Below are 26,529 nucleotides of genomic sequence, written 5' to 3'. Positions count from 1 at the left end.
GGAGGGAGGGCGTTAATAACAGTTAGTGTTATAGTTAGTGTTCGCATGGACCTCTGTTAAAGGAAGCAGGGTGAAAACGAAAAGAAGCATCAAAACACCCAAACTCAGGGATAGGTGTTGTGGAGCTAAATGGTGTGTTAGAGGAAGAAAACCTTATTCATCAGGAGGAGGAAAGCTAAACACAGCATGGTTAGAAGCAGGGATACGGGAGTGATGTGGACGACTGTCTGTCTTTATGGGCCATGGTTAGCACCCAGGCAATGCAGATGTTGTATTATTTGGTTCAGTAGTAGCTGTGTGCGTCCCCTCTGGCCTTGTGTCCCTCTCCTCCGTGTCTCCTGTGGCTGCGGCGCTCGTGGTGCTGATTGTGGTGGTGACGTCTGTACCGGTGTGATCGCCGGGCTAAAAGTGGAGCGAAACAAATGGGTTTTATGTGATACATGTACTGTAGTGGATACATGTCACCACTATCATCTGGTTCTTTCTGTGCAATCAAACTGTGTTTTTGAGGATATATGTAACCATGAAAGCTAACTACACAACAAATAATGATGGCAGACGCCATACATGACTCTAAACTAGACACTGAGCACTCACACTTTGTGCAGATGATCCTGGGTCTCTCCCAGCTCCCATCAGCCCGGCAGCGAGCGGTGGGGATGTGACGCTGGAAGAAGCCTTCAGAGCACTGATAGCGAACCACTGCATGGATGTCATAGTGTGACCTCCGCCGACCTATCAAATGGGCGTTCTCCACTGCGGGCGGGGTCCCACACAACACTGTGGGAAAAATTGTATTCAACTTAATCAGATGAATAAAGGTCAGTATATATATCCAGTATCTATTTCACATCAATCCACAGACATTTATGATGCCAAAAGTCCAGGTTCTACCAACATTACCTCATGTATGACCCCCCATGATGAAACATCCAGTATCATACTCTCAACTTCCACTTATTATGTGTCTGTTAAGTACAAAAGCTAATGTGCAGCGAATGAGACAAATATCACTCCACTGTCCACATTGTTAGGGTTTCACCAAATTAAAATTTCAAGGCACAGCATTGCAGGTGTGTTCTGCCTCTAGATGGCAGCCTTGTTGCTGCATCTGAAGTGCTGAGCAGAGCTGTGGGGAGGCCAGGAGGAGGTAACGGGTCCATACAGTAGATAAGGAGTACAGCCAAAGCCATGAGCCATGAGACCGCAGCCAGACAAACAAACAGTCTCACACTATTTAATCCTTCCCCCCCCGTCTTCCCCCTCTTCCTTTTCCAACTCCTCCTGACCATCCTCCGTTTCTTCTGAGTTTCTCCATCTTTAGCTTTCTTCGCATCCTACAAACATCTCAACGCAATCACATTCAGGTCGGCAGCGTGCGGATGAGCATTAGGAAAACCTGATTAAACGGCTTAGAGGAATTTCAGATCATATTTGTGAGCAAGACAGTTAAATGGCAATAACTACAACTACTGCTCTGCTGCCTGCGCAACTGTTACTGATCCCCAAGGAGAGCAAGCCGGCAATAAGAAGAGGATTAAGATTGATATTGCCCTCAAAAATCAATAAAAGTTTGAGACTGAATCGCAACCTTCACTTAAGTTTGTGTTTGCTGTCAATTCTGCTGCTGTGACCTTAAATAGTGAAAAAGAGCAAGGGACGTGAAACAGCCCCTGGAGTCTTTTCTACGTAAAGAGCACAAGAACTGATGACGAACACTGATGACTAACACGTGGCCAGCTGGTGATAACACACAAGCAATAAAAATATATGAAGACTTGATTTGCTGAGAAAGTCAAACTGAACCTGACTGTCAAACAAGGATGGATGGCAAATTACTGTTGATCGGTGCTCTGTTTGGTTACAGTCACTCCAGCAGCGTTACATTACCTGTGCCTTTCTTGCAGATGTAGGGCAGGTTGTAGTTGCAGGGCACGTCGTTCCACTTGCCATCCTCATGGGCAATGGTCACCACACAGTCCTCCCCACCTGCAAAGAAGTTATCCGGCTGGCTCTCCCTCCAGTTCTCATATACCTGCACAACAGCAAACAACAGAATTCAGCTGCATTTGCTTTCATTTGTCAGTACCGTCAGACTGGGAATCTCTAATCTTCTCTCCAAAGATGAACACTGTTACTTTCAGATGAACGCCACTTGCAAGATTGCACATAAATGGGGACAGAGGTTTAATTTAAATGATATGAATTAAAAGCTTTAAAGGCTCTGAAAACATATTTTTCACTATGAGTAATATGGCCCTTTATGAATACATTTTTGGTTATTTAACAAGGGACTAATTTATTTCTGTTTTTTTTCTCTGTGCTCCTCTGGTTTAAAGTGAGCAAGGCTCCAGTGGAAAAAAGCGATGTCACATTTCTCTCATATTTAGCAGTTTTGATTGTTGCAAATTCACAAATGTTATCAACAAAAACGTAGGATTTGAAGGTTTTTTTCAAGTGTTGAAAAATGGTAGCACAGTTCAAATCTGATGACTGACCAGGTCGTTGCTGTCGGTCCACTGAAAGTCCTCCTCCACCGTGCGGTCGTTCAGTCCGATCCAGGCGTTGTCATGACCCAGACCTGTGAAAAACAATGATTCATTATGTCCTTCATTACTTTTGTAAAACGCCTGCTTGTTCTTCACCCTCTTGTTTATTTGATGGAATAAAACCAAACAAAACCAACAGAAATACACACATACCGTTGATAAACTCCTGCTCAGTAGCTGAGATGATGCTACTGAGGTGAGCGCTGTGCTCTCTGCAGTCTTTCTCTGCATCCTCCCAGGTGTGTCTATGTGTGAAGTACCTGTGGGACAACGCAGTGAAAGTGGATATGAAAATTCATATTTCATATATTATGCAGCCGGACAAGTTTAAATGGTACAGAGCGCTGCAGTAAGTATGTCACAAATAACTCCAGGGTATAAAAGAGTAATGCAGATAGATGAGGCACCTGTGGTTGCAGGGAAATATATTGTGACTCAATTTATTTTAACGGCACAGGCGGTTTTTCATCATCCCTACCTGTAGCAGTGGCCGTGGAACTTCCTCCAACCGTGCTCGCAGCCTTCTATGTCTGTAAAGATGAAGAGAAAAGAGAAGGGGAAATGAGAGAAGCTAAAATAATTTCTTGAAGGGCACATGAATTCGTGGTTGAATAGAGTAAAGTGCAGGAAGTAAGATAAAATGCTGTATATGAGATGGGAGGAGGGAGGAAGTGTTACCAAGTGTTCTATCTCATTTGGCAAATAAAGACTAAAACATATGACTTTGGCATCTTGAGAGGCTAAATACATGAACTGTAATTATACAGGCTCGTTTTCAATTCACAGCACATGTGGCCCTCTCTCTGCACTATTAGTATTCATTAATAACACAGAGGCCTGTGGATTCATTTATAACTGCAAAGGTTAGATATTCATTGATTCTCATTACTACTGCTGCAACACACACACACACACACACACACACACACACATACACCTACAAGGAGGACAGATCAGAGCTGGAGCTGGCTGAATCCAATGAGGTGATGAATCAGTGAGTGTGTGTGTGTTCTTGTGGTCGTTGGTTTGAGTGTGTGGTATGGGGCCTGATTAGTGCTTCCTACCACGCAGACACATGTGTGAATCTTGCCTCATGTTCACGAGACCCCTTTTTGTTGCGTTATGGACTGCCAACCCTGTATTTATGGGTTAATTAACGCCGCACACCTCATTGTTACCTGGCACAGATCTCAATTTGCCATTTGTTTTGTCATTAGATCGTCTGCATCAAACTATTTTGCACCCAGCCCCTTCATTGCTTCCATAGCCTGGTTTATATTTAGCAACAAAGCCTTCTTGTTGCCTGCTTGTTTTCTCTGGCTTATTTCTCTGCCTGCCCATCCTTGTTTTTGTTCTGTTATTTACTGACTATTAAACAGGGGGACACAGATATCCTTGATCTGTCCAATAAGAATACAAATAAGCATATTTCCCAAACTATTTCTTAAAAAACCTATTTATTTTTTCTTGATTTCATGATTGTATTTTGATGGTTGTTCACTGAATTCTGCTTATTTTGAGTGCTGTATATAAAAACTATGGCAGCTATGGAAGTAAAGTTTGCTTGCCTGCTTCAGTTAAATCTGTATTAGCTCTTACTTTGCCAACAATTACTCTTTGTAGTACTATGAAAAATGTTTATGCTTAAAGTTACCTGTGGATTTCTTGACATCTATTAGGTTATTGAGCGACGTTTTTAATGTAGTTCCTCATGTTTTCTCCATGCACATGAGCAAGCCCTCAGTACAATTTCACTTTGTTTTACTCCATTTCTCTGATCGACAATTGGTGGCAGTAACACACAGAAGCCTGGCAATGCTCCAGTAAGAGCATAGAAGAAGGAGATTGCAAATCAGCATGGCTGTAAACAGTGAATGTAAACATAACTTTTGCTTGTTTACAGGAAAACTCCATGGGGAACCTTTAAAATACATACAATACATAATACACACTCAGTATTCCTATCACACTAAACACCCCAGAAATGTTTTTTTTAAATCATGTCATGTCACCTTACAGATATATGGAAATGTGTGCAAGTATGTAGGATGCTGACTGAAAACTGTCCAATTACTTAATGATGCTTGGAAAACAGTGTGTCACTGTGCCTGCAGGAGCTTCAGTCACTTTCTGTCACCGTGCAGCTCTGTGACACATAAAGATACACTGTCTGATAGCTGCAGAGAAATGCGTCTTTGTGATATTGTGACATGACATATAGCTGTAACAGACTCTGCACACTGATCAGGATTATTTCCACCCGCACAGATTGCAACAAAGCTTTTCCTGCTTGAATCAAATGACTGGGAATCTTAACACGTTCACCACTGTGGCTGCACACGCAACAGTGTTCTGAATTTGTTGCTGCTGCACAGTCCAATCACATTTTATATGAACAAAAACTGCAGGATAATTCCCCTGCACACATCTTTGAGTAGTCTGGTCTTCATCCCTGTGCATGTGTGCTGTTTTCTCACTCTCACCTTTTTCACACGTGTCTCCTCCATAGCTGGGCAGGCAAAGGCAGAGGAATGAATCAATCTTGTCTATGCAAGTGCCTCCATTTTCACATGGCTCTGACTGGCAGTCGTCAACGTCTGTGAGGGGGAAAAACAGCAGCAAGAACAGATGAGCAGCAGATCTCAGTAGAGTTCAAATTAAAAGGATGTATTCTGCTGAAGACATGTTGTTCATAATGGAGGAAAAACTGCGCAGGCGTTTGCTGCCACTCAAGCAGCGACACAAGATGAGCTGGTCATTAGTCCTGGTTTAAACACTGAAATGTGTCCATGTTGATGAGTACAGGATCATAACTCAAACCGACAGTCTAATCCCCCTTACGTTTGTTCTCATTCTCTCACAGAAGAAGACACTTTAAAGTGGTTTTACGTTGTTCTCTAAGTATCTACAGAGCGCAACATTGACTCGATGTATGTCTAATCTCTTTTGTCTCTCATCCATTGTCTCCATTTAATAAAAAAGAAATAGCAGTCTGCAGATTGCATTGCTTCTCCTTTGTGGCAGTTCAAGCATAAGCATACCTTTGGAGAGAGGCTGAACCTGACCAGAGGATCTGGGCTCAAGTCCCCATTTTGGCAGCCATCCACTCTGCTGAAAAGGCCCCAAGCAACAAAAGACACCCTACCAGCTCCAGGGCTGCTGTGCTAACTGTGCTCTTTAACCTCTCTGAGGAAAAAGAAGCAAAAAGGAACATTTCTCTGCAGGGATCCATAAAGTATCACTTTATCACCGTAAATGGAGGGCATGTAATCTTCTTTCACCACTGTGGGGTTTTTTGGACCCACAATAACAGATATACCCCAGGACTGCAGAAATCTATTAAAACTCACAGCAAGAGTGCAAAAAAAAAAAAACTACTTCAAAGTTCAAACTTACGTCAAAGTATTTCTTCTGATCTTAACGGTTACTTAGTTCCAAGCTAAAAGCTCAACAGTGAAAAAGGTCAGTGGCGGCGAGGAGCTAAATGTGTCAGACAGATCAAACTAGAATGACCTTTAGCCTTAAACAGGACTTTCATTTCAAACTGTTATCACTAGGCACACTGAGTTCTGGTTGCAATGGCAGGGATTCATTTCTAATCTGGACTAAATTGCAGTTCATCAATAAAGTATGTTGCTGGGTACTAGTGTGGGGCTAAATGTGATTTAATCCAATTTTCGCCGCTTAAAGCAGTAGTTTTTGCTGTCGCTTCAAAATGTTTAAGGTTTGATCAAACTTTGACCTGTCAGCAGAGGCTGTTTATCTGTGTACAAAAATGGCAGCTCTTTTAAGATGAATGAAATAAAAGAACAGAAATAGGAGCTGAAACCAGAGATTTATGCTAATGTGTTTTCTTGTATGATTTCTTATTGTTCGAATACTTTGTTTGTCTGTAAAATGAAAGGAATAACCTTCTTTGACAACGTGGTTCACTGGTTTAAAACACTTTCAGCCACTATGTGTAGGATTTGGAAAAGCATTACTTTTGTAGTATCAAGAATTACGTGTGAGTGTGGCAGAAAATGCAATTTAAATCAAATCTATTTCAAAGCTACTAAACTAAAATTGGTGAAATGAAATCAGATTTTCATTTATGAGCGGTTACACTGAAACTTTGTGGGTCCAACTCAGCCTAAAGCTTTGATTCAAATTGTGAGATAATCTCCGAATATTTAGAGAAAATTCATCTGAAAACCGCACATTAGAGCGTTAAGCCAAAAAGCGCCGAGGCTGAATTTCCTGAAGAGTGATGGAGAAAATGGCTCCTCCAGAACAAGTAATCATTCAGGCCTGTTTACACAAACCTGTATAGTACAGTGTAGTTTAAAAACATGTCATTTGAATATGAAATGCCCCCAAGCTAATCACGACTGGAGTGACCTTGAATGACCCCAGATGTGCTAGCTCATAGTCAAGCACACATCACCAACTTCCTCTCCCCAGTAAAATCAGTCCGGCTCTTTGTAGTTCGATACAAAAAGTCTGATCCCCCCGTCCCCCTCATCCATTATGCAGAGGGGAAGCTGCTCCTCAGAGAGATAATACTGCAAATTCTGCAAATCCATAACAAAGCCTTCCAGCATACCCACGCATCGGCTGCTGCCTGTCAGTCTGATTGTCTGCCCGTCCACCCGTCGGTCTGTCTGTGTCACTGAACAGACAAAACTTGGCACTCACTAAGTATTAAGGTGTTCACAGCTCAAATGGTGCTGCACATACAGATAAGCATGTTACAGTATGTGGTTCATTTATTCATAAAGTGATCGCCTCCTTGAGGAATGGCTGCCTAACGAGCTGAGCATATGTTAAGGAACAAATTAGGACCCTTGAGGCAGATTTAAACCTACACGTCAAAGTGTCACAGTACCTCTGTGCAGGTGTCTGCTTTGGGTCGCAATGGACTACGCCAAAGCTCGCATTTCAAAAGAAAATGTCAGTGTGTGAGGGGATCGGTTTGGTTTTAAAGTTGGATGTAGGTGTGGATGGACAAAATCTTCAATCGTGGTATATGTAACATCTGTTACTTAATAATCCAGTGAATCAAATACCTGGAAAAACAAGATATTCATCACATTTATATAAACATCCCGTTTAAAGCAGGCCTGCTCAGTGATTTCCAACACCGCCTTGCAACCACAGATATTAAAAGCATAGCAATCTCAGTATAAACAATTGTGGCAAAATGACGGCTCATATTCATGTCATTTGTTATCTCACCTGTATTTTTCATAATGGGTGCCTATGGCCTTTAAATCATTTCAACAAGTGGAAATATTACGAAAAGCTGTTGGTGGAGTTTTGTGAGAGGTAGACTGAACTGTGTTTTATTTGGCCAGTGTGCCAGTTGTTTTGTAACGGCAAGGACGGGGAACCTCACTTAAATGGAGAGCAGTGTGTGTGCACTGGTGGCCGAACAGTTAAGGTGCACATCACAGAAACACTAACGGCTGGCCTTCAGTTCTGTCCGGGGACCTGTTTTGTACGCCGCAGCCGATATCTCTCTCCTCATTTCCTGTCTGGCTTGACATTATCAACTATCCAATAAAATACTGCTGTGTTAAACTTTCATTTTACCTTTTCACAGTGTTTGTGGTTTCAGAGACAGTACAGTCTGTTTTGTTCACAGTGCTTCTGGTACACATGATATTTAGTTTACATGACTCATGAAGCCGTCGATTATAGTCGGCATAAGTGGCATCTGCCAAATACAACAAGCTAATACAGTTTCAGCCATTTGTTCAAATGTTTATTCTTGCCTTGAAGACACAGGATCAAATCTGGCTTCCACTACAGCAGAATACAGTCACATCTCTATGTAGAAGCACAACTCAGACCTGACCCTAACATGCTACAGGAAAAACAAAAGGGAAATCAGCATAAAGAAAGAGGATCTAGGAGGAAATTACATGTAGATACAGGGGCATTGATTGGGAAGATTTTGAATCTAGATACTGTCAGTCCTTCTTTGTCTTACAGCTCATGTAGGTCACAGTTGGTTCTGTACAATATGGCAGCCTGTTGTCCCTGTCCTTATCCCCCCTGAAGTAAAAGGTATCTTATCTCTTACCTCTAAAGGTGAAATCACAGTGATCAGCACCTCTGAGCCATCCTCCATGTGCAGGTGCACATGGAGGTTATGTGTTCTCTTTTGTTTGCATCTTAAACTCCTATGACTGGATTTCCCTTTAATTTGCTGTACATAAAGGTTTTTGGATGAGGAACAATTGATTTGCTTGGTAAGATGCATTGACTTGGTTCACTTAAAAAGAGCCTTCAGGTATTTTTGCAGGGACAAGAAATCAATTTGGCTAAAAAATTCAAGTGACTGTAAGTTGATCGTTTCTGTCTGTGCTACATGACTCTACTGTAGCCAGGAATTAAAAAAAACACCCCTTGGCAATGAATGCTGCCAATAGTTTGACCTTGAGGCATGATCATCGTCATCGGACAACTCTGACAGTCTGAACCTAACCTTTGACCGCAGCCTCCATTTAACCTGCTCTCTCAGTGTGATGGACAGCTCGGCCTTTTGACCTGCCAGTTTGACAACCTTACGTCAGTATGTGCAGACTGACGCAGGGCTGCCTTTATTATGCCCCTGTGTGTATATGTTTGTGTGGGATGTGTGAGTGTGTGTAAGCATCACTCACCAATCTCACAGTTCTCCCCAGCGTATCCTTGTGGGCAGTAGCAGCTGTAGCCTGTTCCCTGAGGAAGACACTTTCCTCCGTGCAGACACGGGTTTGTCACGCAGGGCTCCACGTCGACTGAAAGAGACAGACGGGTGGGGGTGGAGGGGTAATTTAGGGATTCAAAATAAGGGAGTTAATTAGTGATATTGTGGAAGAGAATGTTTTTTTTTCTGTTTGTAAATGCAGTTTCTTTTGGTGAGGATAAAACAGGTGTATCTAAGCTTAACAAAGTGTAAAATATTCATTTCCATGGTGATCCTCTATAGTCAGATGGCTTAAGCACAATTTCCATCAGCACTGCTCTGATCTTGAATAAATATAAAATCAATGTATGACTCAGAAAAGAAACATGGTATCCTGATTTTCCATCAGTGCAGCCAGAACCAGTGGTTACAACACACGCATATCCATTTCACACTCTGTTTCTTTTCAAAGGGATCAGAAGCCGGAGAGCCTCAACCTTGCCATCCACTCACAGCCACAGTTGTCATGGTTACCATATGGAAAGTGAGGCCTTGGCTCACTCCACTGAGCGTAGTGGGCAGCGTGAGAACTTCAGACATTAGCCATCCTCAACAGAAACGAGCAGACCTCCCGCTGAGCGCCTCGGCCTTGCTATTCACCCCCTAAATGTGTGCGTGTGTGGTCTCCTTCCACAATTACGAATTTCCATATCAATTGACACACTACCACGTGTTTCTCCCCTGAGCCACTCATTATGGCGACTTAAGGTCTTTGAAAGGCACCACTCGTTCATCCTGACCGCAAAAGCTCGGCTGTGGGAGTCTTTGTTCTGCCAGCTCTCTCTGACACTGAGGACTGCTTAAGAGGGGGTGGTGTGTGTGAGGTTGACAGCATATGCTTGTGTTGGTTTGTGTGTTTGTGTTCACACCGTGCGATCAGCGAAAATCAATACCTTGGCCATGGTTAGCCTTGAGGCTGATCCTGTCCAATAACTCCCCAGAAGGAGACATTTTAAGCTCACATCCTCTGAATTATCATCATGCCGGCTGCTGTGTTGGGCAAAATAAACGTTCATGGACACAAAAAAAAAGAGAGTGAGGGTTTTCGATCACAGCTACTCTGGGACAGAGCAGGATTTCTTAACAGCATCAGCTCTATAGATTTATGCTAAGTTTTGCGAGCGAATCCTCTTCTTGTGGTTTGAATTCTGCTGAAGTCGGGTGCTAAAACCAGCCATGCATTTCATTTAATGTACATGAGTCCAGGCTGAAGTGCACTTGCACCCTCTGCATCAGTCAAGGTCATGGCACGCCCTGACAAATATCAACTGTTATGACAAGCGGATTTACTACAGAATGTGCGCGTGTGTGTGTGTGCGTGTTGGTGTGTGTGAAAGATAAACCTTGTGCGACTGGCCGTTCATTAAAGCGAATGGTGCAGAAAAATCAATAGTCTGTAGAAGGAGCTGACAGAGTGGACTGTCCCTCGCTCTGCACAGCGGCTGACACCACCGGCACAAACAACAACAATAAGCTGGCAACAGCAAAATCCAACTAATAAGTTTACAGAGATAGGACAGTAAGGGGATAATACTTTGCAGTGGCAGCGCTGGGTTTCCTCAAAGTATTAATCCGCACATCGCACATCGCCTTGGCTTTGAGTAATCACAGTTCCAGACACAGTGGAAATATAGTTTACTTGGGAAATGTGATTTTTCGGATAAGCGCTCTAGACCTCACAGACGGCGCTTACATTTCTGTGAAGGCAGGGGAGCAGGATGAGGAAGGTGGAGACAAAGAAACTGGCTGCAATTTAAATGTTACACAAGGCTGGTGTGATAAAAATCTGTTTGAAAAGCTCAGATAATGGGAAGAAAGCTGAAGGCTTTGTGTGTCTGCATGTGCTTGAGAACAATGTGCTTTGCTGCTGAAGGTTCTTGAATCCAGCCCGAGGCTTCCCTTTTTTCTCTTCCCTCTCATTGATTGAACTGACTGATGAAGTGCTCCGTGATCCAGTCAGGAGAGAAAACACTGACCACCAGCATGAAACCCAGCCACAAGGGACTGAACTGGAGCAGTGAGTGTGAACATGAGAGAGAGAGAGATGTAAGCTGAAAGTCATTATTCTGGTTGAATCTCCAAGGAGTGCATCCATCCACTTCTTCTGTTTGTGTAGCAAAGATATCGCTGCGTGTTTGTGTGTTTACAGCCTTCTGCCTGCATGATTCCAGGCTCTAAGTCAATCAATCACCCCTCATACTTTACACCAGCAGCCTGGATGGTTGCCCTCGGCTTTTTGTCGATACAGTTTACAGCTGTTTTCCATCCGCAGACTCCTCACACTTCCAGCAGGCAGCTCAGCCATGCCTGCCACAGACATGAGCCGCTTTCAAAGGGAGCAAAATAAATCACCATAGAAATGTGTGATAGCATGATGCCCGTCGGGCTTTCTAACGCCGGGTGATAGGATGTTTCCTGTATGAGCTCTCATTATCAAGCGAAAAATACGTGGTAAGCCAGGTCGGTAGCCAGGAGCTTCACAGAGATATACCGTGCTGCAGACTTAATCAACAGATTGTGTACGGTGGCGGGAATGTGGTCTCTCCTCTGGTCGGAAAAGCTATGCAGCCGGGGAATACGCAATGAATTCTTTGAATAAATATGACAGTGTTCACCACTGTCATATTCATTCAAAGAATTCATTACGTATTCCCCGGCTGCATAGCTTTTCTGACCAGAGGAGAGACCACAGGGGAGGAAAAGAAAAGGTAATTTTAAGGGATAGTTATTTTTGTCTGCCTTCATTTCTGTCAGTTATGACAACAGTGTACTTAAAACTAGAACAGACTTCTTTTTAGCGATGCTGCCGCATTCACAGATGTCTGCAATTAACTTGGTGAGAACAAACGTACTTTTTCCAATAAAAGTGATGCTCGAAACTACCATCATAATAATCATCTGGATTATCCTTTCAGGCTGTCAAATCAAAACGGTGCTATTTGTGTAAGAATAACAAAATCATGGACTAATTAAAGTGAATGCACAGATATGTGGACATACTTATCAAATAAAGCCGACCAGCAGGATGACAAGACGTCGGAGAACAGACATACGATGCTAACCTGTTGGGCTGACAGTTGTGGTGCTGATGTTGACTCCTCTGTTGCTCTCCTCATCCATGTTGCCAGGTAACAGGGCCCCCGAGCCCACAGCGTGAGACCACGCAGGCTCCTCCTCGTCTGGGGGTCCCGACAGTAATGGAGGATAATCCACAGAGCTGTTCAGAACTGCTTTCTCCACTGGGACCCAGTTAAGCGAAGTCAGGGGGTTAGTGGAGCTGTCCTGGTTGTCTGAGTGAGGAGATGGAGATGGGTCTCGTGATCCTGCTGTTTGAGATGGGGATGGTGAGGGTGGGAGGGATGGGGTTTGAGAACTGGATGAATGTGCGGAAGTGGATGGAAGAGATGGGGACGCGGAGGGAGACTGGGATTCAAACAAGGACTGGATTGGGAGTGACGATGGGGACACGGACACAGTGACGGATGGCAATGGGGTCGAAGATGAGGAGAGGGACTGGTATGGATCTGAGGAGATCGACAACAAAGGGGTTTCTACAGGAGCGGTGGACGGGGACTTAGATGTAGATACGTCAGCACTCTCCGACCCAGTTGTGGTGATCACCGTGAGCTCCAGAGGACTAGCAGTGGTAGTGGTAGCCGTAGTAGTGGTGGACTGCCCCTTCCTGTGGCCCCTCTCTCTAGATCTTTCTCTGGATCTTTCTCTCGGTTTACTTGTTCCAACTGGTCGCCGTGAAACTTGTATCTCTCCTTTTGCTTCTGCACCGGCGATTTCTCCGCTCCCCTCGTCTTCTCCTTTTCCCTTCTCCTCTCCTCTACCCCTCTCTTCTCCTCTGCTCCTGTCCTCTCCTCTGCTCCTGTCCTCCCCTCTGTTCTTCTTCCCCCTGCCCCTGCCACCTCTGCCACTGGCCCTAGAGGTCACAGTCACTTCCTTCTTTTCACCTGGCTGGGTTGTGGTCAACCCTTCAACACGAACCCAGGTTTCGCCGCTGGATGAGGATATTTCAGGTACAGAGCTGGAGGCAGTGGATGTGAGCACCTCTGAATTCTCTAAAGTCTTGCTGCTCTCTGTAGTCATAGAGTTAGTGGAGGCGGCCAAAGTAGATGCCAGACGAGTGGGTGATTCTTCACTGGCTGGTGTAGAGCTTTCCCTGGAGGGGCTGCTGAACCATGAACTTTCCCAAGAAGACAAACCTGCAGAGGGCACAACAAAAAGAACAGACAGAGGGGAGTCAGGAGCGCAATTATTGCAGACACAGAGAAAAGACAAAGCCGAGAGTGACGAACAAAGTAAAAATCGTCTTATGGATTCTTTCTGCTTTGCCAAGGGAAACAAAACAAACACATCTAAGCTGTCTGAGCTATCCGTCAGCTGTTTTTCTCTATCACTGTACCAGCACGTCTACGCCTCAATATTATCAACAAAAGCAAGCAAACATCTGTGGACACTGTGAAGAAACGCATTTAAAGCAAAGGTCTGAAAAGTGCTGAGCATTTCCCTCTACAGCTGCTTAAACATTACTGTCAAAGGAATACATACAACCAGAGAACACTAAAGGGATGGGTAAACTAATTAAAACTATCTTATAGCGCCTACAAAGGCAGTGAGACAGGTGAGCTGCATTGAGTTGTTGGCCAATTAGCAGAAGGTGCTTGTTTGAAAGGTCCAAGCATTGAAAGGTGTGGAGCTTTCAAAGCAACATAACGTCGCGTTCATGTCATATCAGAGTTACCATAATTGCCAGTTTCTGACGTGTAAATGCCATTCAAGTCCGCATCCAAGTCGTAATTACAACTAATAAACTGGCCTTTCTTTCTTGAAGCACAGATATATTCAACTTGATTATTAACAATACAGAAGTCCCTGGAAAAATAAACAAATACGGAAGCCTCGCCTCAACCAACGTCTGCAAATACAGCCAAAAAAACGAATACTGCAACCTGAGAGCTCAGTCACAATTGTTGTTGATACAGTTTTAAATAGATGTGGCATATCATTTTTACATTCAAAATAGCCACAACAATAAATAAAAAAGAAAACATGGGTGAGGGTCTAAAAGCTCCATGTGGACACACATAGATACAAACACACACAGTCACAGGCCAAACAGAGTGAAGACTTCCTCAGCCTCACATATTGCCTCAGAATTGAATCAACAACTCTGTAATACAGTTTCGACAAACACTGAACACAGAGACGCCTGCCATTTGGAAACCACTTTTATCCTTTTATAGCAAATAAAGACCTGTAAACCTGCCGGGCTCCCAGGACATGGGCAGGAGGAATACCGGCTGATGAGCCGAATTTCACCCTTTTTCCATCATCTGCCTGCATCCCTGTTTGAAGGAAACCTGACGTTTCCAACCCACAGTGCCTGTGCCTGAATGTAACACTGTCCCACCTACATATGCAATAGCTTAGGATGCCACAAAAGATCCACAGTCACAAAAGCAAACACGCTTCTCCTGAATCTTGGAGAAAAAAAGATGTTATACATCATTAAAACATATTTCTTGAAAAAACACGATAAGCTTTAATTGCTTTGGTTGTATTGCGAAACATCCCCAGCTGTGCCCTAAAGCTCACAATCTGATGAGGGCTTAATAAAAAGTCTTTTTGGTTAAAAAGGGTAGATCGGATCTAACCAAAGATACTGAAGTGGCATCAAGTGGCATCTTTGATAAGAATCGGCAGTAATGCTTCAGATTATAACGGGTAACATACAGTGTAATTCCTCCTAATTTACAGTGCAATTTTCTGTACTAACACTATATCAATACAGCACAGTGCACACCAATACATACATGCAGGTACAGACATTAAGGGAACAAGATGTGAAGTTACAGGGTAACAGGATGCTGAAAGCCAAATTATAAAATTATAACAGCTGCAGACCAAATTCCTACAATTAATGAAAAGTAAATGTGCATTGATCTTTCTTATAAAACTAAATAAATATCAGTGTATACCAGTTGTATTTGTTTGTATCATCATTTGATTTTTATGCGACTTTGTTCTGTTTTTGAAGCAGACCTCGAATTTATTATTTATTATTTTATTATACTATTAATTCATTTTTAAGCCATTGGCTGTAGTGCTTGTATGGCAGGTTTGTGGCTGCTCAGTCCACATACAAGACACAGTAAAAGACATCATACACCTCCTTATAAGCATTTAGTATTTTATTTAATCCTTTACATTTTTAGACATCAGATAATTACTGTAATATTTTCCATGGAGGCTAATGATGAATAACATTTTGCCCTGATGTGAGGGAAATCACTGCCTACAGCTTCCTGCAGAAGAAAGACTTGATGTTCAACACACTCTCCTCACCACATGCCGGGGCTCCGAGGTCTCTGCTCCGCTGGTTTTACCCCTTATTAACACTCCGCTTCTCTAATGAACTTCAATCCAGCGCCTTGTTTGTACCGCAATTGACTTACTATTCCTGTTGTGTTGAACTGATGTTTTCTCAACATCAGAGACCGGAGCCAATTAGCTCCTCGACAGAAATATGCTCAGCATACTGTACATACTCATAAACATACACTGCCATCATGTCCGCTGGTTGCATTATAACTCAAATGCTGTGGCTGTGTCCCTGTTCCACACTACATACTGTGCTAAATGTAACATGTACCGTAATATGTAAACACTGAGAACATTTAGAACACTCAAATATGTCAGACAACACACTAAACTGGCTTTATTTTTTAGCGTGCTGTGGATTTCACAATGCAGTGAACACAGGAGCTAAATATGGGTGGAGGTGAGACAGCACCAGAGACAAATACACAATCAAATTATCTAATATTTGTTCATCTTTGTTCCAAATGTTTCCAAAATGCTATTTTTTCCCACTGTTTTCAGACATAAGCACTGATCTCAGATGATACATATATCAGTTCACACATTAGGAGGAGTTTAAATCCACTCACCAACTGATGATGTCCTGGATGGATTTGACTCCTCCTCTGTCTTTTTCTTGGCCATCTCCTCTTCCCCTGCCTGTCCAGTTGGCGCTTGGGTTCCTTCCTCATCTTCAGTCCCCGCCAGGTAGCTCCAGGGCTTCCAAATGGATTTGACAATCTTTGAGATCACCTGGGATAATAAGTGGATGGTCAGCTGAATCAGTGATGCTGGTTCAGTTTTTTTAAATGTCAAAATAAACGCTTCAACCAAGACCGACCTTCTTCTCAGCAGGAGTGGGGTGGACCGGCGGTCGGAGAAACTCCTCTGAGTCGGGACCAGGCTCCAGTGGCTCTCCCCAGTCTAAGAGGGTCTGTCCTGGGATTAGCTGGAGGGTCACAAACGACCCTGAGGACTCTGAGGACCAGGGGTCTGAGGCTGAGGATGCAATCAGTTGGATTATTATCATGGATCCACATTCTTTTGTGATAAATACACATAATTAGAAATCAGCCTTACAAGCATCAGTGCTGAGAAGGGAGGTCTCCTCTCCCAGGTCAACCAGTCCTGTCCAGTTTGAAGGTGAAACATGGCCGCCATCTGAGGACCCTGCAAGGATGTATTTGCAAAAAACACATCTATTGTATGTTCAATAGTCTTACTGTATTTGTGTTTACTGATTGGATGGTTTGTTCTGTGATTAATCAGCTGCTTCATGCTGTAGATTAGTTGACAAGTGTAAAACCTCTGGTAGCGGTGGTTTGCTGTGTAGTCACATCAGGAATGTGTGTCCCTGCGGAGTCAGCATCAGTTGAGCCTGTGAGGTAGCTCCAAGGCTTCCACAGGGAGGAGTAAATCTGAGAGATGGAGCCTGAATCCTTCACTTTACCTGGGAAACAAGTTGAAGAGATTTGCCGCTAACATGGCAACTGCTGAAGGATTTTATCTAGTTTATGTCAAAGCTTAATCGCATTTTAATTTCGCAGAAATTTTCCAATATTAGACAATATAGAGAATAAAAGCTGACATTTCACTTCAACACATCCTGTCTTCTTTTCCTCTCTCCCACTGCTTCTGTCAATTCAGCAGCTTCGCAGAGATACAGACAATGTGGATCAGAAATCAGTGTTGCCATGGCTACAACTGTGGCAATGACATTTATCTGTCATTGTTACTGCTTTAATAATCGCTGAATGATTCCACAGCAACATCAACACATGCATTGAGATTGAAATGGCAGTGATACTTATTAATTTTTGCAATCATTCTTGATCCACACCTTTCAATTAAAGAATTTGAGTCCTGCATCAATCAATAATGAGTAACCTTCTTTTCCATGAACACAAATAGTGTGTAAATTCAGCCAGTGGTTTTCCTGTTATGGTACAATACCTCTGTAGCAGTAAGCATCATATAGCGCCGTGGTGTTGTCAGCAGTGCTGTTGGGTGTAACAGTGTGCACTCCTGGCTGGTTCCCTCCACAGTCCGGGCGAGGCCAGGTCACCGGGTAGCGGACGCTGCCATCAGACAACCAGCCTGGGGCGCAGCTGTCCAGGCCGGCCTTCCAAGCCAGGTAAAGCTGCCCCACTGTGGCCAGCTGCCCCCCAAGGGACACACAACGGTCTGAGGCTGAGGACAGAGACAGCCTGCCTGGCACCGAGGAGTGAAACACCTCACCTGACGGAGCGAGACACGAGACAGGAGCTTGTCAAGAAGCAGATGATGCATGTCGGATTTCTAGCAGGGGACCACCTGGGTTAAATACTGTAGCTACATCTAAAGGCTATGAAATCACGCATTACACTGTCTGATAATAACTCAAGTATACAGCTGCTTCTACATATACAAATTCCACAAGAAAACCGGCAATGTGGCGACCCATCTCTCAGTGTTTTCTGATATCTCTACCCAGTCTGTGGCCCCAAGCCTATTGGTGAAGATTTAAACAGCTCACAAATATATGGTGTCATCTTAAAAAAAGACTCAGTGATCTTCTAAAACAGCTGGGCACTGCAGTTTTTACCAAACATTACTTAAACAGGTGTAACTGGTGGATTTGTTGGAGACTATTTACAGTCATGGACTGATACACATGAATTGCTGTTCTTATACACGTATAAAAAAGAAAGGTCTGACTTGTCCTTTAATACTGTAACAGAATATGATGCAATCATGAGTGTAAAAGGCAAAATCTGTGTCTGGTTTTGATGTGTAGTGTGTCTGTGTGTGTGTGTGTGTGTGTGTGTGTGTGTGTGTCTGTGTCTGTGTGTGTGTGTGTGTGTGTGTGTGTGTGTGTGTGTGTGTGTGTGTGTGTGTGTGTCTGTGTCTGTGTGTGTGTGTGTGTGTGTGTGTGTGTGTGTGTGTGTGTGTGTGTGTGTGTGTGTGTGTCTGTGTCTGTGTGTGTGTGTGTGTGTGTGTGTGTGTGTGTGTGTGTGTGTGTGTGTGTGTGTGTGTGTGTGTCTGTGTCTGTGTGTGTGTGTATGTGTACCATCCAGTTCTTTTGCAAAACAGTACACATCAAACAGCTCTTTCGGGTCCCTCTTCCCATAATTCCTCACTCCAGAGGAGTACTCCTTGTGTCCATAGCAACCAAGCTCTGGCGACTGGACAGAATAGCTGTGGAGAAAACCAACGTGGGAGCCATGAATTAACCTCTTTTTTTTTTACGAGCCATAGAAAATAAGTAGCAATGTCTTGTGGGCATTTTACTGTATGAGCATTATCTCAGCTCACATATCGCAGAATTCAATTTTCATAAAGACTTTAAATGTCATTTAAAATAAATTCTTATTTGCATTCTCCTTTAAAGGGCAACAGATTAGAATAAATTAAAATACAATTAACAGCAAAGAAACAACAGCAGCAAAAGAGGAACATGAATCTGAAACAGATGAGGTGACATAACAGTAGAATTGAATATTAACTGAGACAGCAGATGATTCAAGAACAGAGGGAACAAATAGTACATAAAACAAAGCAAATGTTCTCATTTTAGAGAATTAGCCGGCATATAACTAATACATAGCAGTCTTCAAAATAGAGTCAACTGACAACTTTGATAATCAATTAATCATCTGCTTTCTTAAGTTGTAGCTTGACATTTTGGAAAATATACCCATTCATTCTCCTTGTTCAGAGTTAGATCAGAAGATCAATATCAACCTTATGGTCAATCTGAGGCTACCACCAGCAGCTGGTCAGCTTAGCTTAGCATAAATGCTGGAAACAAGGGCTCTGTCTGAAAGTAAGAAAATCCACCGACTAGCACTCCTAAAGCTCGCTAGCACATTATATTTGTGTTTAATGTACACAAAAACTAAAGAATTGAAATGACAGAGCCATGCTAGCTGGTTTCAGTCTTTGTGCTAAGCTAAGATAACCGGCCACTGGTGGTTGCTTCATATTGACCATACAGACATGAGAGTGGTATCGATCTGCTCATCTACCTCTCGGCAAGAAAGCAAAATCCATTTCCTAAAAGAATGAACTACTCCATTAAGCATAAATGCATAAAAAAAATGATTGCCATCAATTAATCATCTGCAGATTAATTGATAATAAATACAATCATTAGCTGCTGCCCTGCTTCAAAGCACAGCAAAACTCACTCAACTAGCGAGCAACACTACAAGGGTGTGACAAGCAGAAGGAAGTTATTGAGCGTCTCCTCACCGGACAGTCTGATCATCCAACCATCCAGCTGCACAGCTGGCAAAGCCGTCATAGTAGGCTGCCCACAGCTGGGCCGGTGTGGCCATCTGAGCCGAGATTTCCTGGCAGGCCCGCTGAGCGTCAGTAAATGAGAGGGCGTAGCGGGCACTGGGAACCTGGTAGTGAAACACCACACCTACATGGGCAGACACAGGAACAGGTGGTGAGGGGTTTGTGACTTTATTTGATAGATATACCAACACAGCCAGGGTTGAAATTAAAAAAATCTGTGGGATGTAATCAATAATCACATTATTGTGGCCGCAAACAGATCAATCGAACACTTCGAGTGTTTCAGCTGAAATTTCACAGATGAGCACACAGAAAAACTATCAGTGGTATTCAGTCCAAACACTTTAATTAAAAGAATTACACAATTAATGAAGTGGAAAACTAGATATCACAAACAACACAAGCATAGACAGCAATAAGCTACATTAATTGTATCAGTCGTTATTGATATGATGAATCAATGTTATTAGTGTTTAATGAAACCTAAAAAAAACTAAAAAGTGGTTGGCAGTGCTCCTGTTTTAAAGCTGCCATTATCTATCTGTCATTAGCATAGCAAGAATTGAATGCAATAAAACATAAAATTCAATTAAATTAGAAGAAGAGTTTTAAAGTCTTTTTCTGTTACTGCTGCTCAGTCTGTCAGCAGCATTTCTGCTCCATTTCAATGTTTCCTTTAGGGAGTTGTGGCACTAAACTTTTCTCACAATGAAATCTCCATCAGTGGCTCAGTGGCTGCTGAACTTACCAGAGACCACCAGGGGCACAGTGTCTCTCTCATAGTCGTTACCCATGACAACCTGACAGTGGTAAGTGCCTGAGTCGTTGGTACGGAGACTGGAGATCTCCATGGTAGCATTCAGAGGATTGGCAGTGTATCCTGGCAGCATGAGACGCCCGCTGAAAGCCTTATTCACCTTGATTACATCACCTTTGGCACAGAAAGAGAGGTTGCTTCATTAAAAGTATCCATTGGTATCCTGCAGGTTTTCTAAGGTACATTTGGTGAACAGATGGGTTAAAGGCCCAGAAAATGCATTTTCTCAATGGGCCTCTTACTATTACATGAACACAACTGTCTTCCAACAGTTTTTGTTGCTTCCCGTGAAAGATTTTTGTGTTTTTTGTCTTTTCCTGACCGGTTGGACGTGGGCGGAGTTCAGTTGGAACAACATGATGTCACGTACATATATGAACCAATCAAATCAATCAAATGTGATCAAACCACACCCACTTTTGATGAAGCATTTTAGTAGAGTTTATATGAGTTTAACTAATATATATATATATATATATATATATATATATATATATATATATATATATATATATATATATATATATATATATATATATATATATATATATATATATATACCTTTACATACACTTGATTGTAACACATTTAGTCATTAACATTTGATGTTGGAGGGAAAAAAACTTTCCAGCTAAAAATCTGATTAATAATTTGAATTTGTTTGAATAATTCAGTTTAAAGTAATGAACTGCAAACTAACTCCAATAAATGAATTCCAATTGTCTATGGACTTTTCTTTATGTTTGCTGTTTGGTGCGGCTGGTTTTTGGAGCTATTTCTCTCTAAACAGCTGCCTGCCTGCTGCATCTGAAAACAAGGTTGATGAGAGCACTGGCCGTGAACCAAAACAGGAAAGTTGTAGGCCATAAAACAAAAACAATGAACTGAAACATGCCAAATCTTTAAAGATAGATAGATAAAATCAATCCACATGTGGCCATGACTTTACAAAAATCCTCACTCAGGGAGGTTCTGAGGATTTACAAGTACCATGGAAAACCTCTGCTAAGAGGGTTTATCTCATTTTAATTCCAGGAGCTGCTATAGTCAGCTTGTTAAGTTCTTTGTCATTGTTTTACTTGCAAGGCTTTCAGATTAATTCATTATACACTCTGAGCTGAGAGGAAGTGCAGAGTCAAGTGATAACTGTCTGCGAACAAGCGCTTTTTAGCATACACAGTCATTTGTTCCAGTGTTAATATAAAAGCATTGATTGGTGCGTCTTTAAGTGTGCTCTCCAAGTACCTGTAGAAACCTTATCAGACTGAATGAAGTAGAGTGATGTAGATCTTAAACCAGATCATCGTGTCTTTGATTTACCTTTAGCAGAAAGCACAATCTGCTCCAGAGGGGCCGCCTGTCCTCCTGCTGGTGGCCTGATATGAGTCCACAGGAGGTGGGGAGGCTGGTTGGAGGAGCCGGTCTGGAGGGTGAAGACACAGGGGAGGACGGCTTTGCCTGCCAGCGTTTGCTGTACTGTAGGATGGGTGATCCTACGCATGTTCACTATGGAGGAGGCTGCACCTAGGGAGGACGAACAACACAACAGAACATAATTAGATTATGCAAGTAAATATGTTGGGCGACATTTTGCTTACGAGGGAAGAAAACATGGATTCACCACATAAATACTTTTTGACAGACGTGAAAAAGTTTGCTAGTCAGTTATAAATGCTGTACAGTATTCTGCACTTAGAAGTAGAGGAGATATACAGAAAGTGTAGGCTTACTGTAGCTTCTAACCAAGGCATGTGCTAACAAGACCTCAGGGATTCATTAGCAACTTCAAACTCATATTTCCACACAAGAACAAGGAACTTCTTTTATCATCCCAGCAAAGGATTATACAGGTCCCAGTCACTCACACACAATTATATACAGGTAAACAGTATATAATCTTTTTTTTACGTACCTGTTATGTTTTTTCTCTCTGTGTTCAAATAAAGTTCAAGTTCAAAATACTTTATTTGTCCCACAAGGGACAATTTGAGGCGGCAGATGTGCAAATATAATTCATTTATACGCATAATTTACAATCCAAAATCACTCCAACTGTCACTCAAACTAATTAATTTAAAGTTAATTCATGCAAGAGAAGCATCAGTGCCACTGTAAGCGTTGGGTGTCTGCAGATTGATATCAGCAATTCTCTCTGTCTGGTTGCCATGACATGCAGGTTCAATGTAACCATGACAACAAGATCACCTGTACAGACATTATCCTCCAACCAACCAATTACTTCTTTTCCCTGTATGCATCTTACTGTAACAAACCAAGCAAGATTTGTTTATTCTATTACACTTTATTATACAGGAGATTGTTTTCATTAAACACAAAATACATTTTCTAACAACATAAATTAAATTTATTTGTATTGCGTAATGACAACTGAGCTACCGCCATGATATTTAATACTATCTCATAGTCCATCTGTCAATGAAGATGCAATTGAAAAATCAACTTTACTCAAGTTAGTTAAAGGAACTTGACTTAAGTTGAGTTTTTGTTAAATTTCATTTACCTTGAAAATTAATGGTTAAAATGCAAATTGCTTTTGTAGCAAGTTCATGAGCTGTTTCTGCTCACAAAATTATGGAGTGATATGGACTGTAGGATGCAACAGTCTCTGTCAACATGCAAACAAAAAGGCAGGAGACATAATTACAAAGCTTTAAAGGGATTAAATACAAATGTGCACAGGGATTTCTGCATTTGTTTTAGTTTCTGGTCCTCGCCATTCAAATGCACCAATTTGCAGAAAAGTAAATGAGCATAACGAGTGAACCGGTGCAAAAAAAAGAAAAAAAACCTTTGAACATTACTCATGGTGGAATTGAATCACCGATAGATATCTCCATCTGCATTTAGATTGGATGACTTTCACAAGCTTAACCCCCTGAGAGCACCTCTCTGTGCTGAAGAACACCCCCGCTGCCTACCCCCCGAATCAGATGTAATCGCAGAATCGCAAATACCAGGAAAAGCATGAGAGCCAGCAAAAGACAGAGAGCACAAATGACAGAGTGATGGAGGAAGAGAGGAAAAGAGAGGAAAAACCTGTAAGTCTGAGAAACTGAAAGGAGGAAATTGAGAGACTTTGGATGACAAGTGTAGCTCGTAGCATGGTGGTGACAGATGGGACAAAAGAAAAACAGCTTAAAAAGAGAGCTGGAAGTGACATGAAAGGACACACTTTATCATTAACAGATGCCATCTCTTACTCCTGTCAGTCCAATGAGGTGTTTGGGCTGCAAACAACAGCAAGGAGGGTTTCAGTGTTTCCTAAACTAAACCTAAACTGGCTAATTCGCCAATCATTTCAAGCAAATTCGATCATTATATATATATATATATATATATATATATATATATATATATATATATATATACGGTATTGAATGTCTACTTCTTTAACAGTCTTCTCAGCAGTTTGCTGTTTTGCTGTTCAACGCACTAGAAAAAGCTAGTAAGGGGACCTTTAGTTAAGATTTTCTTTTGTTAAATTATATTTAGAATATTCTATATTCATTTTTTGCAGTCGTTTCACTTAATGCTTTAAGGGTCATATGAGGCTGGACTCTTTCCCAGCACGCTTTAGGTGAGAGGCAGAGTTCACAGAGCTAACAGTCACAGATAAATACTCAGTGGTTACATCTTGGCAAGTCCACATTTTAAAGGACTAGTTTAACATTTCAGCAAACATACTATTTTTGCTTTCTAGCAGAGAGTTTGATAAGAAGATGGATGCCACTCTCACGTCTGTGCTTAGCACAAAGACTGGAAACAGGATGAAACAACTTTACAAATGATTACAAAATCTGTCTACCAGCTCTTGTAAAGCTTATTAACAAATTATATCTTATTTGTTAAAGTGTTGACAGGACCATTCACGGTTGGGACAGTTACTTCCTGGAGTCTCCATTAGGTCCCTGGTGACTTCACAGGTTTAGTGCTAATGTGCTAGTTAGCCAGTTTTAGATGTCCTGGCAGTCAGATTTAATTACCTTAAGGCAGAGCCAGGCTAGCTGTCTCTCCCAGATGCCTGGGCTAAATAAAATCCTTGTTAACAACTGAAAGGATCCTGTCCACAGAAATGCTAAAGGAAGTGTTAACTTTTTGTTCTTTCATGTCTGTGTCATATTCTAGTGTACTCTGCAGTACTCTAAATGCAGTCAGTTTCTCCGTCGGGTGAAACAGTTCAGTGATTTTCATGTTTGAACAGATGAAGGGCAGCTTGCTCCTGAACGCACCTGTAAAAAAACTCCACAGCAGCTTGGTTTATAAAACCTTTTCAAAGCTGATTAGAACAACTCAAATCCATGGTAACTGACATGAAAACAAAGTTGAGTTTATTTTTTTGGGGGGGGATTTTTACTTAAACCCACCATACATTTGTTTGCAGCACACATAGAGAATGAACGTGTATACAAGAATAGGAAAGCAAATAAACGTATTTTCCAAAATGTGGAACTACTCCTTAAAGAGCAAATACGTAGCCTTCATCATCCAGCTGATTACATGATCCCATTTCAGACGCTCCTCCAACTCCAAGAAATGCAGCTGTACACGGCTGGTGTACTGCATCTCTTTGTATCCCACAATCCAATGTTTACTGGCACCTTCAGGTATTATTGTCAATTCATAAATTCCGGAAATATCATTTGAGCACGTATCTATCATCTAAGTCAAAAAAATGCTTAACAAAGACCTTCACATTGAATTTGTTTTTGTAAGCTGGCTGATCATGTTGTGAACCAGTGTGCAGTGCAGTATTCATCATTAACCTGCTACACTGTTTGCCATCTGTCCATCATCGCATCTCATTCACTAAATTTAGTTATCCAGATGTCCCAGTTTGGTGATGAAATTACAGACTCACAAGTGAAATAAATCAAAATATAATGTTTCGACAGCTTTTACACCACCTTCAGACATAAGCGTGTCGCATAGTCAATGTAGTTCAATGTAGTCAAGTTCCAGTCTGGTCCTGCAGATGTGTTTACTTTTTTTACTTTTAGATCCTGGATTATGCAACAAAAATGCACAAATACAAATTGAATGTGGAGTAATGACTTCCTGCTGTCAGAGCACAATGACTGGTAAGGTAATGTTTTAATTTTGGAAATGAGCAATGCAGTTTCTCTTTTGGCTGACCAGCTACCATCCTGCATGCCAATTGCAGGAAAAGTAATTAAAGATAGGAAATTATCTTTACTACAGGCAGTCAGAAGGCTGCATGTGGGACCTCAAACCTGCGATACTATCCACCAGAGACCTGCAGCTCTGAGATGTTTTGTCTTTTTGTTCCATGATTGTGAATTTTATGCATAGTTGTAATGGAACAGATGGTTGACTAAACTTGCATAAATGGGTTTGGAGGTGTTCCAGCTCAATCCCACCGAGCATGTCAGCAAACATCCTCAGCATGTCAGCTCTCACTTACAACTCTCAAATTAGTAAAGACCTGTCTTGTGTACTTATGTGTATAGAAAAATAATTTGTGTTCTTTTTTAATTCTAGTCCAGCTGCTCCTCCTCTCTTCTTTCCTTCCTTTCATTTGTTTTCTGTCCTCTATCCTTCCCTCTTTCTTTTTGCTGAACCCACTCATGTGCTGTCTCTATTAGCTACAATTGACAGTTTATTCTTCAGATCAGAAACTGCTGATTAATTTCTGGAGATGTAGCAGTTGAAGAAAACAGGGAATGGAGGTAGCAGATCTTACCCAAGCCTAAATAGAGCAGCAGCATCACAGCAAAGAGGATCTGCCGCCCAGCTGCACACAGATTGAGCGCCAT

General features: G+C 42.0%; 2 protein-coding genes across 2 annotated transcripts in view; one reads left to right on the top strand and one right to left on the bottom strand.

Moving 5' to 3' along the window:
* The window catches only part of tm6sf2a (transmembrane 6 superfamily member 2a), a 112,218-nt gene that overhangs the window by 6,604 nt on the left and 79,085 nt on the right, over positions 1 to 26,529 (top strand). The gene's annotated exons all lie outside the window — the stretch shown is intronic.
* Positions 284 to 26,529, bottom strand: LOC139214598 (neurocan core protein-like). Its single transcript, XM_070845486.1, has 20 exons — positions 26,457 to 26,529; positions 22,055 to 22,258; positions 20,666 to 20,848; positions 19,867 to 20,041; positions 18,683 to 18,810; positions 17,587 to 17,871; positions 16,940 to 17,083; positions 16,726 to 16,803; positions 16,475 to 16,632; positions 16,224 to 16,386; positions 12,739 to 13,475; positions 12,327 to 12,705; positions 9,200 to 9,316; positions 5,033 to 5,146; positions 3,028 to 3,079; positions 2,703 to 2,809; positions 2,499 to 2,581; positions 1,891 to 2,035; positions 598 to 780; positions 284 to 402 (listed from the first exon to the last, which is right to left on the bottom strand). Exons 1-20 carry the CDS (start codon positions 26,527 to 26,529, stop codon positions 284 to 286), a joined length of 3,627 nt encoding a protein of 1,208 aa, XP_070701587.1.

Source organism: Pempheris klunzingeri, chromosome 15 (assembly GCF_042242105.1).
Source record: "Pempheris klunzingeri isolate RE-2024b chromosome 15, fPemKlu1.hap1, whole genome shotgun sequence".
Taxonomy (NCBI): domain Eukaryota; kingdom Metazoa; phylum Chordata; class Actinopteri; order Acropomatiformes; family Pempheridae; genus Pempheris; species Pempheris klunzingeri.
Note: the sequence above shows the minus strand (reverse complement) of the source record. Positions and strands in the feature narration are given on the sequence as shown.